At 52.5% G+C, this 13,904-nt stretch overlaps 1 protein-coding gene across 2 annotated transcripts in view; it reads left to right on the top strand.

The window, feature by feature from the left end:
* OTOG (otogelin) overlaps positions 1-6,391 on the top strand; it is a 73,642-nt gene extending 67,251 nt beyond the window's left edge. Inside the window, exons 50-55 of one of the 2 annotated variants that reach the window (XM_074336095.1) lie at positions 732-836; positions 1,037-1,156; positions 2,324-2,369; positions 3,055-3,110; positions 4,673-4,752; positions 4,845-4,972. In XM_074336095.1, the coding sequence (XP_074192196.1) occupies positions 732-836; positions 1,037-1,156; positions 2,324-2,369; positions 3,055-3,110; positions 4,673-4,705 (360 nt within the window). In that variant the 3' untranslated portion in view covers positions 4,706-4,752; positions 4,845-4,972. Of the gene's footprint in view, positions 1-731; positions 837-1,036; positions 1,157-2,323; positions 2,370-3,054; positions 3,111-4,672; positions 4,753-4,844 lie in introns of both variants that reach the window. The other variant, XM_074336096.1, reaches the window with a different exon arrangement.
* The last annotated feature ends 7,513 nt before the right edge of the window (positions 6,392-13,904 follow it).

Below are 13,904 nucleotides of genomic sequence, written 5' to 3' on the forward strand. Positions count from 1 at the left end.
TGCTCCAGGAATCAGAGGGGCCCCTCGAGCTTGGCCCAAGCTCTCTAAACAAGTCTAGACAGTGGGCATCTGTGGGATCCTCAGAGACCTCTGTGGGAAGTGCTGGGATCGGGGATGAGTGGGAGAGGCCAGACGCGGACAGCAAGAGTGAAGGCCTGGCAAGGGTGAGGATTTGACAGAGAGAACCTGCATTTCTGAAGGACATTCTATGCTAGGGACATTCCCTATCCTTGTGGCATGTGTGTTTGTGGTTGTTGCCATTTGTTGAGCACTTCTACAGGCCCAGTATCTAGGACAGAGACTGGCTTTTAGTAAGGGATGAATATTAGTTGAACAGAAGGGGTTAGAATTGTTCCCATTTTTCAGATGAGAAAACTGAGGTTTAAGGAGTTAGACCAACTGAGTTGTTTGTCAAAAGTACTATAGGAACTGGAACTCCAATTGAAGTGTCTTGGAACCCAAACTGGCAACCGTAATTACCAGCAGTGCTGTCTCTAAAAGGGGTGGGAATGGTCTTTGACCCCTTGGGCTGGGCCTAGCGACTAAAGCAAAGGAGGCTTGTGGTAGACATAGGATGATGTTCCTGCCTGAGACAGAGGGAGCCTTGGAGGCCCCTCCTGAGCATGTGAAGGGGAACTTTCTCTGGGCTCAGAGACAGGCAGACAGTAGGAAAGGCAGGAAAGTGGAGGTGGGCACATGGCTGACCCATCGTGTCCCACCCTGCCCTGCAGAACCAGGAGTACGAGCACCCACGAGACCTGGCGGCCTGCTGTGGCTCCTGCAGGAATGTGTCCTGCCTCTTCACTTTCCCCAACGGCACCACCTCCCTGTTCTTGGTATGCAGTCCCTTCACTGCCCACCTGAAAAGGGGTCCCAGGAGGGGACACGTAGGACCAGAGCCCAGGGCGAGGTACAGACAAGGTCCTGGATAGTGCCAGGTCCTGGGCTACACCTGTCTTTGGAGCTGTGCCCTATTGGTTCTCTCAGGCCATCCATCTGGCCACAAGTCCCCAGCATCCACTTGTGTGCCCTCCAGCCCGGGGCGTCCTGGATCGCTGAGTGCGCCCGCCACCACTGCAGCAACACTCCCCTGGGCGCTGTGCTTGTCCGCTCACCCATCAGCTGCCCACCGCTCAACGAGACTGAGTGTGCCAAGGTCAGTGCCAGCCGCCTCCTCCTGCAGCACGGCCTAAGGCCGGGGTATCAGCTGTCTTACTCATGCGGGGGGAGGTCCTGTGTGCAGGGGCGTGGGAGGACGGTTTCCCTGCAGCCTGTGTGTGTGCCTGCCCTGCCTCCCCAACTCCACATCTCTCCACGCATTTTTGTTCTGAGCACATCACACGCCACATGCTCACATATCACATGGCCACACACACATGCAAGCAAACGTACACTGTCACAGATTCTAGGCACACTCACAGACACGCCAACACGGGCTATTGGCTGCACACTCCACAGGGACATTGATACCTCAGCATGCCAGGGCATACCACGCACCGTCACACACCACGGCACTCTTGCACATGCACACCATGCAGACACACAGCTCAGTCCTGTGGTGGGCACAGCACTAGCATAGATAGCTATCACGAGGGCACAGCTCAAGGGAAAGGATTTCCTAGAGGGTTTGGGTTCTTGTTGAATTATTAAAGCTCCCGAAGTTAAGACTGGACATTTAAATATTTCTGGTCTTACCTAGAAAACAAATACACTTACACTCAATCATACTCTCATACACACACTTAGATATGAAATCACATGTACACACACACGCTCACAAAATCACACACATATACTGAGACCTCCCACACACACACACACATACACACTTAGTTACAAAGAATTGTCATGTCCGTTGTTTTACCCATTTCATAATCGAGGAGGGCTATAAGGGATAATTGCCTCCATTTTAGAGATGGGAAAACTAAGCCCAGAGGAAAGGGGCAACTTATCCAAGCTTGAGATAGAGCCCAGGCCACTCACCCGAGTTGGTCAGCCCTGTATGCCTCCCTCCTTGACCCTCTGTGTGGGGGAGCTGCCACTGGAGAGAGGGAGGCCCTGCACCATCTTAATCCAGCCTCCAGCCTCACTGGGGGTCACAGGCAGCCTGAGTGCCAGTATCCCAACCGGTCAGTTGAGCCCCTTTGGCTCTCCCATGCCAGCCCAGGGGTCCCTTCTCCCTCTTGCCCGGGCCTGATGGCCAGCTCCCTGGGGCATCCTGGGAGGAGAGGAATCAAGTCTCTCGTACTCTTTGCCTCTTGCTGGGATCTTGGCTCTTGGCCTGGACAGGACCTCCCACCTACCCTCCCTCCTCTCCCTCCAGGTTGGGGGCTCGGTGGTACCTTCCTTGGAAGGATGCTGCAGGACATGTGAGTGAGCATGGTGGGGGCCCAGGGGTGAGGGGCTCTGGGAGGGCAAGGTGTCATGTTGGGGCTCGGAGAGCTAGGTTCCTGGCCTGGCATCTCTGATGGTGTCTCTTCAGTGGTAAGTAGCTGAAAGGATAACACCCCTGCCACGAGGCCCATGACACTGGCACAGATATGCAGGTGGACAGAGGCCATGCTCATGTCCCTGACCCAACACAAGGCCCCCGTTTCTTGTGAGATGGGGGACGTTGGCATATTGCATCCAGGAGGTCAGTAACCCACTGGCTGGTTGGCCTCCTTCTGCCTCTGCCAAGACCCCCAGCCCAGATGCCCCCCACATGAATTCTCCCTGTGGCTAGGAGCCCTGTCTCAAAGGGTCCTTCTGGGTGAGATTCAGGCTCACAGGGTCCCTGGTGAGTCTGAGTGAGAGCTCTGTGCAACTGTTCTCACACCCAGTCCCCGGAACCTGCAGCCCTCAACCATATATGCATGCAGGTTCCAATCAGCCTTAGTGCCTTTGCCACATGCCTCCCCTCCCCCAGGCTTCAGACCCGTCCTTGGAGAGCTGGAGAATTTGGGACGTTTTATGTCCACCTCATGGATGCTGGGCTCAGTGCCTCAATGGCTGAACACAAGTCATGTTCCCTGAATGTCCCATGTGACCTGAGACCCGTATCCCTTTCCCCAGGTTCCCCGGGGACCCTGTTTCCCGTGGTCCCCGTTAGCCCTGCCTCTCCTCCACGGGTTAGTGTCCACTGCCACCCAGGTACTCTTCTCGGAAGCCCATGGAACTGGAGGTGGCAGCCGCGTTGCTATTTCCAACAATGTCCCTTCTGCTAGGTGGCCCCAGCTCTGGCGGTGGGGGAGGGGAGGGCAGCACCCCTGCTCCCTGCCTCTGGTGAAGGCCTTTTGGCCAACAGTGCATGCTGGGTAGCAAGCTGCATCCCCTGGGCTTGCATGGGAACGCTTCAGCGGTGCCCACTCATCTGGCGCCCATCAATGCCCAATGCTACCACCGCTTTGCTCCCGCTGGTCACTCAGCCATCCTCGGTCCAGGGCTCAGAGAGCCATAGCCAGGGAGCACTTGGTTCTGCTGCCTCTCGGGAGCAGAGGGGGAGGATAAGAACTTACCTCTGGCCAGGAGTCCTCCAGCCGGCCGGTGTGGTGGGAACCCTCCTGTGGTGAGGCCCAGAGGCCGGCAGAAAGGAATCGCCCCCCTCCCCGTTTCCGGCAGGCACCCTGGGGTCCCGGAGCAAGCCATGCATTTGGCAAATATTTGCTGAGCACCCATGTGCCAGGCCCTGTTCTAGGCACGGGAGACACAGCATAAACAAGGCCTCGTGGAGCTGACATTTTAGTGGGAGAGACAAATAACAAGCAGAATATATAATAGGATGGATGCATCTGGTTTTAAGGGGAATGAACTTTATGGAATTTGGGAGGCTTCATTCAGAAAAAGAACATGAACTTACAAATCCATATCGAGGTGTGAAAGTGAATATTTCTATAGAATGAAGGAAGAAAGAATAACAAATTGTAGACGGGGCCAGGCAAAAGCAGGCCCTAAAGCTTACCCTCCAACAACATAATTAAAAGTGTGTCTCTGACGGGATGGTGACAGAGTCCTGAATAGAAATAGGGAAGAAGGGGGTCAGGGAGGACTGCTGAGGGAAGCAGTTGCCATTTCAAAAGGGATCGGGATAGACCTCAGTGAGGCGATACTCAAGCAGGTGAGGGTGTGAATGAGGCCTGTGATTGGTTGTCTCTGGGAGGCGTGCTCCAGGCAGGAAACTGCACACTTACCAAGTTCCATCCCGGTAACAGCTGTGTGAGGTGGGTGACTCCCTGGCCCTGTCTGATAGACAGGGAACCCGAGTGAACCTGCTGTATGCAAGCGTGGTCCTAGCGTCTGGGGTTTGTATTCATCCAGGGAATTGCAGAACTGTGATGCTAGAAGCCCTCTTGAGTAGAAAAGCTGAAGCTCAGAGAGGGGTGAGATCGCCGACAGGGGTTAGAGACAGGGATTGAATGGGGTGGGGAAGCAGCCTGCCCTGTCCCCTGATCCCCTTCCCTAGCCCACAGCCCCGCAGGCCATGCCTCATCTTCCTCTGTCTCCCCTGCCTTCCCTGCCTCCACCTCCTTCCAGGGCACTGAGTTAAAAGGCTTTCCCTCTGATGGGGAGGGGCTCTACTGCATGGGCACTAATGCTGACAGAGGGACCATCCAGCATGACACTAACTGCCCCAATCTGGCCCACCCTGGGAGCACTTGTCAGCCCCCGCGGCTCACCCACTTTGTCCCCCCAGGTAAAGAGGATGGGCGCTCCTGCAAGAAGGTGACCATCCGTATGACCATCCGCAAGAACGAATGCAGAAGCAACACCCCCGTGGGTGACACACAAGGCCGAGGGAGGGGGCAGGGAGGGGCCTCAGGGGAGTGGTGGCTGCGCAGGCTGCCTCACTGGCCTTCCTTTTCCAGGTGAACCTTGTGTCCTGCGATGGGAGGTGCCCATCTGCCAGCATCTACAACTACAACATCAACACCTATGCCCGCTTCTGCAAGTGCTGCCGCGAGGTGGGCCTGCAGCGGCGCTCCGTGCAGCTTTTCTGTGCCACCAACGCCACCTGGGTGCCCTACACAGTGCAGGAACCCACCGACTGTGCCTGCCAGTGGTCCTGAGGCCTGGGGCTGGGCTAGGGCTAGCTGGGCCACCTCTGCCACTCCCACTCTCTGCTTCCAGCTGGCCCAGTGTGCATGTGTCTATGTGGCGGGGGCACTAAAGGTCTGGAGAGCTGGTACGTGCTGAGCATGGTGTGGCAGGCAGACAGGGAGTGACCAGAAGAGGCCACACCTGGCCATCCTGGCTCGCTGTCTGGGATCCCCCTCCTTCACACTTGGGAAAGTGCCACAGCTGAGGGCTTGGGGAACTTAAATCTGCTCCTGGCTTAAGGTCTGGAATGGGCCCTAGACCAGTCCCTGCACATCTCTGACTGCAGTGCTTTGGTGGTGGGTGTGACAGCTTTCCAGAGAAGCCAGGACCAGAGCTGGACCCAACACCAAGTGCAGGGTCAGGATGTGAGGGCCCACTCTCTTTCTTGGCCCCTTTGACCACGGGAGAACCACAGACACAGTAACAGAAAAGGGGGCTTTAATTACAACATGTAGGCCTGCATATAGCCACCAGAAAGAATTCTCAAAAGCGAAAATGTTGGGTTCCAGGCTTAGTCTCACCGACATCTGTGAGGTCAGGTCCAGAGACCGAGGAGTGGGTCGGTGATGTTCAAGTCCCCTGAGCCCCGAGCAGGGTGCCCTGGGATCTGTTATTGACATTGTGATTCAGGAGCGATTTAGCAGAGGAGGCCATGCCTGCTCTATACCACCTCCAACCCCCACCCCAAAGCCAGCCTTCCTGGCAGGGGGGCTGGCTCTTGTGAGGTGGTGATGGGACTTCCTCAGCAAGGGTCCAGCACAACTCCTCTCAGTGTTGATGGATAGCCCACCCCTCCAAGGGCCTTAGGTGGTTTAACGGGTACCTTCAGGGTGGCTCCTGGCTTTGCAATGGCTTTTTCTCCAAGAACATAGCAGAGCAGATCTCTGGAGGGGCCTCAGTGTGGGTTTTGTGGTTCAGCCAATTTCCAGCTCACTGCTTCCTGGGACTCTTCAGCAGGAGAGCACCTGCCAGTAGAAAACACAAGCCCTGTATGTGTGCAGCCTGAGTCTCTGAGCATCTGTCAGAAGCTTCTCTCTGACCAGAGTGTGTTTCCTAAAGCCAGGGCCAGGTTCTCCTGCCAGCACACACTGCCAATGCCACCCACACCATGCCCCTTTGTACTGCTGGCTCCAAAGAGCATGAACAGGAGGGTCAGGCCCCAGCACTGCCCTGTCTGGAGACGAGTGGCTGCCCTAGTATCCCTAGAGTTGGGGTGAGGCGCCTGTGCCAGCATGGTCCCAGGTGTTCTTGCAGCCTCTTTGTTCCTGTATCTATATTCTGATTATATATCCAATAAACCATGGGAAGACACTGAGCCTTGGAGCATCTCTGAGGGTGTCAGGTTTGCTTTGAATCTGAAGATGTTTCAGCTGTAAAGAGAAGGCACTATTTTATGGCCCTGGAGATCACCCCAACTTCTGCCCCACCTGTGCTCCACTCAGAGCAGGCCCTCCTTGGTTGTCTGCTGGTTGGAACTGAACTGATAGAAGACTGGCTCCTAGAGGAAGGGCTGGGAAGCAGGAAGGGGGCATTGGGACCTGGGGAGCTAGCACCCAGGTGAGGGGCCTGAGGATTAGTCCCAGCTCTGTGGTGTCAAGGACGGATGTCTTTTGCACAGGACGTGGATGGGGCAGGCCAGGCCCTGAGGGTAGGTTTCATGTTGGCCTTTCAACGTGTCTGTATTTATCTCCCTGTTGTTCTCTCGTAGAGCTCAGTAAGTGTTTGCAGCCACTGTTGACTGTGCTAGGGTAAGGGAGAATCCAGGGACTGGGTTCTTCGTGGCCTTTCAACTTTAAAGGACCACTGGCACATCAAAGGGACAAGTGGGAGAGTGCTTTTCTGGGTTGTCCCATGTGGGGAGGAATAGGAAAATGGAGGTCTGAGGAAGCAAGCACCAATAAGAGGGGGACAATTCTAGGGCCTGGGCCAGTGCTTAGGGTGCAAGAGCATCACCCCACCTGGAGGGGCAGAGCATCCCCTTGAAGCTAAAACTTGGAAGCCTTGGTTTTTATTTCACAAGTGTCTCCCCTCATGGTACCGCTGTCTACTAACATGTACCCTGGGACTTTTCCTAATGAAAAGAGAGCTTTATAGACTCTTAAGAAGCCTTCTTCTAAGTAAGCCATGGATCAAAGAAGAAATCAGATTGGAAATTAGGCAACATTTTGATCTGCATGATTATGAAAGTACGACACATTAAACTTCTGAGATGCAGCTAAAGCAGTACTTAGAGGGACATTTAGAGCCTTAAATTCATACTTCTTAATTTCCTATAATTGTAGCCAGAGTGAGGGTGGGACAGGGCTTCCACACTTCTCCATCATTGATGATGATCGAAGGCTTATCATCAGGCACTTTCTTGGCACAATTTACTCCCTAGACAACATATCAGTAGCTTTCAGAGAGAGTTTCAAACCCTGAGCTCAACAGAACAGGACTTAAAACATAACTTTTAAAGAGAACTGATTTTAAAACAGGGTTCTATAATACAGCAAGACATTTAGATTAAGATATAAGGTGATTCTTTAGTCATTGCTGGAATCCCAGTCTTCCTGGATGTTCACTTCTCACTGCTACTCCCAGCTGTTTATGCCCAGGTACAAGTAGGCAGCTTTTGAACAGGGCTGCTCCTAGTCAGCCGCTGTGTAAAGGACAGAGGGCATCAGGCCAAGACACCCAGCCTTGGCCTGAACGTCTTTGTGCAGCCTTGGTTTGGAAGGGTGTCCTCAGGCTTTCCGATGCCTGTTCTTCGTATCCTATCTGTTGCTGGTGACCCAGCTTTGCTGACTTGACCCTCCTTGGCTCCAGTCGGCACCAGTTCCAAGGCTGCCTACTTCACCCCTACCTTACACTCACAGGTGGGGGTGAATTTACTCACAGGTGGTCATAGCTTTGATGATCACACCCCATCGCTGGAATGACAGTGCTCCTGGCTTTTTATCCCCAACCTCACCTTCACTCCTACTCAGCCACCCCCTCCTGCCTGCTCCTCCTGGAAGCTAACCTCCCACCCCAAACCTTTGGCCAAAAGTCCCAGTCTTGTTCCCCCAGTTCCCTCCTGGGAAACGAAATCTTTTAGGTCAAAATGTTTTCCTGAAAGATTAACAACTAAATCATCAATCAGCATGACACCCTGCTCCATACTATAAGGAAGACTGGAGAGGGTGAGGATTTTAAACTTTAATTAATGGTGCCCAATTGCTCTCAAAAAGCCAATACCAGTGATGTCGATATGAGTGTTCATTGATACAATTTGTAGACATTGATTTGCATTAAAAATACATATCCCCTTGGACTAAGCCATCCCATTTCTATGCAGGTGGGGTAGGCTGTACAATGGACCATCAAGCATGTCCACACGTTAGTGCCAGGAACCTCTGACTCTGTTACCTTCCATGGGAAAAAGGACTTTGTGGATGTGAATAAGTTGGGTCCAATGTAATCACAGGGTCTGTACAAGAGAGAGGCAGAAGGATCAGAGTCAGAGACAGGAGATGTGATAACAGAAGCTGAGGTTGGAGAGATGCACTTTGAAGTTAGAGGAAGGGGCCACTGGCCACGGATATGGGCAGCCTCTAGAAGCTGGAAAAGGAAGAAAGGGATTCTCCCCTGGAGCCTCTAGAAGGAACAGGCCTTCCAACACCTTGATTTTTAACCCAGTGAGCCTGATTTAAGACATCTGACTTCCAGAATGGTGAGAGAATAAATCTGTGTTATTTTAAGGCACTAAGTTAGTCATGACTTGTTACAGTAGCAATAGGAAACCTATACAGCACGTAAAGAAATAATTTATACAAAAAAACATGTGCCAGTCAGGATGTGTATTGCAGCATTGTCTTAAGTTCAAAACAATGGATATCTTTAAATACCTATCAGTAGGGTGATTAAATAAACTATTAATAGTCCAGCCACACCATAGAATATTATATAGCCTTTTTGTATACTGACATGGTGAGCTCTCCAGGATATGTTAAATGAAGAAAGAAATGTGTGGGTCAGTTCCCACAGAATGACCCACCTCCTTGGTGTACCTATGTGGAGACACACACATACATACCCCTATATCCATCTCTTTCCCTTGAAGGGTTTTCAGGGCTTAGCATGGCCCTTTCTGGCTGTTTGAGCCAGCTTGTTCAATGGCAGTGCTGGTCCTGGAATAGCCTGTTTGGTTCTGAAGGTCCCAAGGTCTGTCACTCTGTACAGGGGATGAACTGACCACCCCAGAATAGCCTCAAGTTTCAAGGGGAATCTATAGTATCTCCTCCAACCCTTGTTTCTTCCCCACTCTCTATGTATGACTTAAAACTTAAGAAATCCTGGAGGCACCCCCAGACAGGTAAGAAACAGAAGTCCATGGTGGGAGGATGAAGAGGGTAAAGAAGGTCAAATATATGGTGATGGAAGGAGACTAGACTTTGGGTGATGAGCACACAATACAATATACAAATGATGTATTATAGAATTGTACAATTGAAACTTATATAATGTTATTAACCAATGTCATCCCAATAAATTTAATTTTTTAAAAAAGGAAGAAACAGAAACCCAGGACCCAGCCACTCAGAGAGCTGGTAGCGAGCTGGGCGGTTGCCCAGCCTGCAGCCCCCTGTGACGTATTTGCAAACACGAGGGGTTTTGAGCCCCAGAACCATCCCATTTTCCTTGCTTCAGGCTCAAGTTCCAGCCCTGATTTTCTGGGCTTAATCCTCTTCCTGTGGAAATCAATAAGGACATTGTGATGGAATGATTCACGTTCAAGGTCAGGCCGGAGCAAATTGGAGGCGACATGCTGATTTTACTGCCCTCACTGAGCAGAGAGCCAATCCTGCTCACAGGCCCCTTAACTCTTTGCTTGCCACTGCTGTCAGTGGTGTTAGCACCTGCCCCCACTTCAGCCTCCTTCCCGAGGCCTAGGTCTCCAGGGTCTGTTCACCCATTTGTGTCCCTACCTTTCCCATTTCCTCAAGGAGTCTCACACACTTGTCATGGTGGTTTGAGGAAAGCACATGGCAATCACAGCACCAAATCAAACAGGAACAACTACAAGACAAAGGTCAACCACTACTTGTGTAAGTTCATTGGCCACATCCTGTCCCAGGAAATCTCTCTCCCAGAAGAGTTCCCCTTTGAAACCTCTTTTCAGACTTACAGCCCCCACCCCACCCCCCACAATCACTTTCCTGGGTTGTCCCACATGGGGAGATAGAGGTGAAGGGGAACCAAATTCCTCATTTTTTGTTTTTTATGCATAGCAAGTCAGATCTTTTCTGTGGCTACAACATGATAGTTTATTTCTCCCTCTTACAAAAAAAGGAGAAGAAGGAGAAGAAAGGAGAAGGAGGAGGAGGAGGAGGAGGAGGAGAAAAGAGAAGAGAAAATGAAAGAAAAGGAAAAAAAGAAAAGAAAAGAAACCAAACAGGTGTTCCCGAGTAGCTGGAATCTTTCATCCAAAATGATTCAGAGACCCTGGCTCCTCTGTTTTGTGTCTACCATCTTCAACACAAGCCTTCCAAAGGTTCCATGCTCATCTGCATCAAGCCAGCCCCAGGAGGAGTGCAGGGAGCACATGCTGGGGGGTTGGAGGTGCGAGACTGAAAGTGGCTTGCTGTCTTCCACTCACATTCCACCGACCAAAATTCACCTAAATGCAAGGGATGCTGGGAAATGTAGTCCAACTGTGTGCCCAGAAAAAGGGGGAAATGGGTCTGGTGGACATTATCCTTAGTGAGGAAGTGGAGATAGTGCAGACAACTCTGAGAAATTTGGCTGAGAAGGACAGAAGAGAGATGGGGCATGAGGTCAAGAAAAGGTTTATTTGTTTAATGGTTTGAGGAAGGCAGTGACTTGACCATATGTCCTGGAATGAGCCAGTGGAGAGACAAGAAAGGTTTTGCTGAGAGATTAAGTGTCTCAGAGGGCCCATGGCTGGCCTGAGGAGGGACGGTGATGGATAAAGGCACCTCTGGCTGGGCAAACCCTGCCCTAGATCTTTATTCATCTCTGTGTCCTCGGTGTCTAATATGGGGCACTGAAAAATGAGCATGAACATGCCTCTAAACATGAAAGTGAGGAGCCTGGGCAGCAAGAAGTTAAAGGGCATAGGGGTGGGCAGAGCCAGGGAGCCAGGTGCCCCCACAATACTGTGGCGGTGCCAGTTAATCCCCTGCAGCAGGCAGGAGGCCTGCACAGCTGTCTCTCCCAAGCTGGAACCGCACCCCCACCCAGCTCTTTGCTCAGAGGTCCTGGCCGCGCTGGGATTGGGGGGAATAAAGTGGGCAACAGTGTGGGGACAGAGCCAGGAGTGCAGTTTCCCGGCTCTCGACCTCACGTGGAAAGGTGCTGGTTCAGGTAGTAAATGGCCATCAACTGTGATTGGATGGCCATCAGCTGTGGCTAGTTGGCCATCAGCTGTAACCAGTGAGCCATTGGCCACTAATATAACTGCCGTGGTTACGCTAGCAGCAAATGGAGGCTAGCAAGAATACGCTGGCTGAGCTAGCAAGAGCAGGTTGCAGTTAGCACGGCGGATTGCTGCTAGCAAGTGAGGTTGGTTGGCAGAGAGAAGTAGACGGCAGGTTGCGGATAGTGTGGCTCCTACTTCCTGTGTCTCCAACCCAGCTGACAGTGAGAATGGAGTGGTATGACTCCCCTGTCTATGGCTTTGTGGGTGTTCTTTTTGGCCTCACCATGTCCTGTGTTCTTATGTGGGGAGCGGGAGCTGAGACCCTGCATGACAAACAGGGTGGGTAACTGGTCCAGCTCCTGCACCCTTGGAAAACTTGTTCTCCAGAGCTGAGCCATTCTCTAGGCTTGCTACTCAGACCCTACTTGCCAGGAAGACCCACTTCTCTCTGGGCCAATGTCTTCCCCAGCCAGCTGAACCCCAAAGTCTGCTCCTGCTCCTCCCACATGGTGTCCATTCCTGACTCTACACCTTTACCTGTGGCCTTTGCCTCACCTGGAATGCCCTTTTCCTCCCTCTCCCTAGGAAGTTCCCACCTAACCTTGACACCAGCCTTAAGTCCCACCTCACTGCAAATCCCCAGCCCACAGGATCCCTCTTTTGGCCTCTAGTACCCCCACAGCCCTAGGTTCTGCTTGTCTGAGGCATCACTTGCCAGCCTGTGTCTCTGCTCTGCTCAGGGCAGGGCGATGCAGTATGGCTTCCATACTCATTCATCATTCATCCACATTTCATTCACAACAGATGAGAAAGCTAAGGCTCGAAAAGGTGAAGTGGCCACACAGCTGGAGAGTGGGAGAGCCAGGATTTGAGCCCATGCTTGTTTAACTCCAGAGCCCACACTCATGTTTTCCTTCTCAGCCAGGAGAAAGCATGAAGAGGATTGATGGGGGCCTAGTAGCTTGTTTTCCAGGACCCTCCCTCCAGGAAGCCAGAGGGAGCCATGGAAAGAGGGTTCTAGTTTCTCTTCAGTCGATGACCAGTTACAGAATGTTGACAAATTTCAAGCTTCAGCCCCCCATCGTGAGGAGGGGTAACAGGTTTTGCATCCCAGGGTTGGCATGAGGGTCAAGTGAGATCATGGATGGCAACGGGCTGGACAACTGCAGAGACTGTAGCCATGTGTGAGGCTGCCTGGCTGAGCGAGGCCATCCCAGCCCAGCCATGCCCGGGGCAGGAGAAAAGCAGGAGCAGTGAAGAGCCTGACCCAGCCCCAGCCCACCCTCGTGCAGGAGCTCGGGGCTCACTGCTCAGTCTTGCCTCTGCTGTGCCCCAGCCAGCTGTGCATCCTACGTCTGCCCTACCTGAACTAAATCCCCACTTATAGATTGTTGGAGTTGAAGAGGGAGCAGGATGCAGTGGAGGAGCCTGGATTACAGGGTCAGGCTCTCTCTCTGAACAACTGTATGATTTATGCTCTCCAAATCTCAGTTTCCTCATCACTAAAACGGGAATAAGAATCTGGCCACGTGATGGTAAGAATATTTGTAGATAAAGCCCCTGGCCTACGGTAGGCACTTAATGAATGGAGCTATTGTTACCATTATGGACCAAACCTTAAAGATCATATTCTTGGAACTCCACATTTTCAGGAGCAGGGACCTGGTTCTAGACAGAGACAGTGATTCACCCAAGGTCTCACTGCAAAGTGAACAATGGTGGAGGCAGCACCAGACTTCAAACCTAGTGTTCCTTCCATTGCCTCCTCCAGGGGGTCTTCCCTGAGCTTCAACCCAGGCTGGTCCTCCCTGCTCTGACCTCACAGCCTCCACTGTCTGAATCACCAGGCATTTCAAGTGCTCTGTCTCCTTCTAAGACAGAAAGCTTGCCAGATAGGATCCAACCTCTTGCTCTTGCCTTAGCCTCCCCAACAGTAACTATTACAAGGCTGGGTCCTCTGCAAGGTGTTTAGACCCCTCTGGAAAGATTTCTGGGACCTGGCTGAGCTGGGTGATATCAACTCCCAGGATGGAGGGGGGAGAAAAGTAAGAGAGGGAAGGGTTAAAGGCTCGGCAGCTGGGGCGGGCAGCCTGCAGCCAGCCCAGCCCTACACTGGGAGGCCTGTGCCATTCCATTCCTTTGCAGATCAGTTACACCCAGCTGTCTCCCTCCCCACCTCAGTGCCCCTCGGATTAGGCGGGAAAGGATCCCCGGCCTGCAGCCTGCACACGGCCCATGGGGAACAGCGCCTGCAGCCCACGCCTCCACGACAGCTGCTGAGTGTCAGGCAAGAACATAGATCAGCAGGATCCTGGCAGAGGTGCCCCCAGCTCAGGCCCTGCCCCCAACATGTGCAGGAGGGGCCGCCTGAGGAGAAAGGGGGTCTGTAAGGGATTTGGGAGGTACAGGGAAGGGACTGCTCCCA

The sequence above is a fragment of the Rhinolophus sinicus genome, linkage group LG06 (assembly GCF_036562045.2).
Source record: "Rhinolophus sinicus isolate RSC01 linkage group LG06, ASM3656204v1, whole genome shotgun sequence".
Taxonomy (NCBI): domain Eukaryota; kingdom Metazoa; phylum Chordata; class Mammalia; order Chiroptera; family Rhinolophidae; genus Rhinolophus; species Rhinolophus sinicus.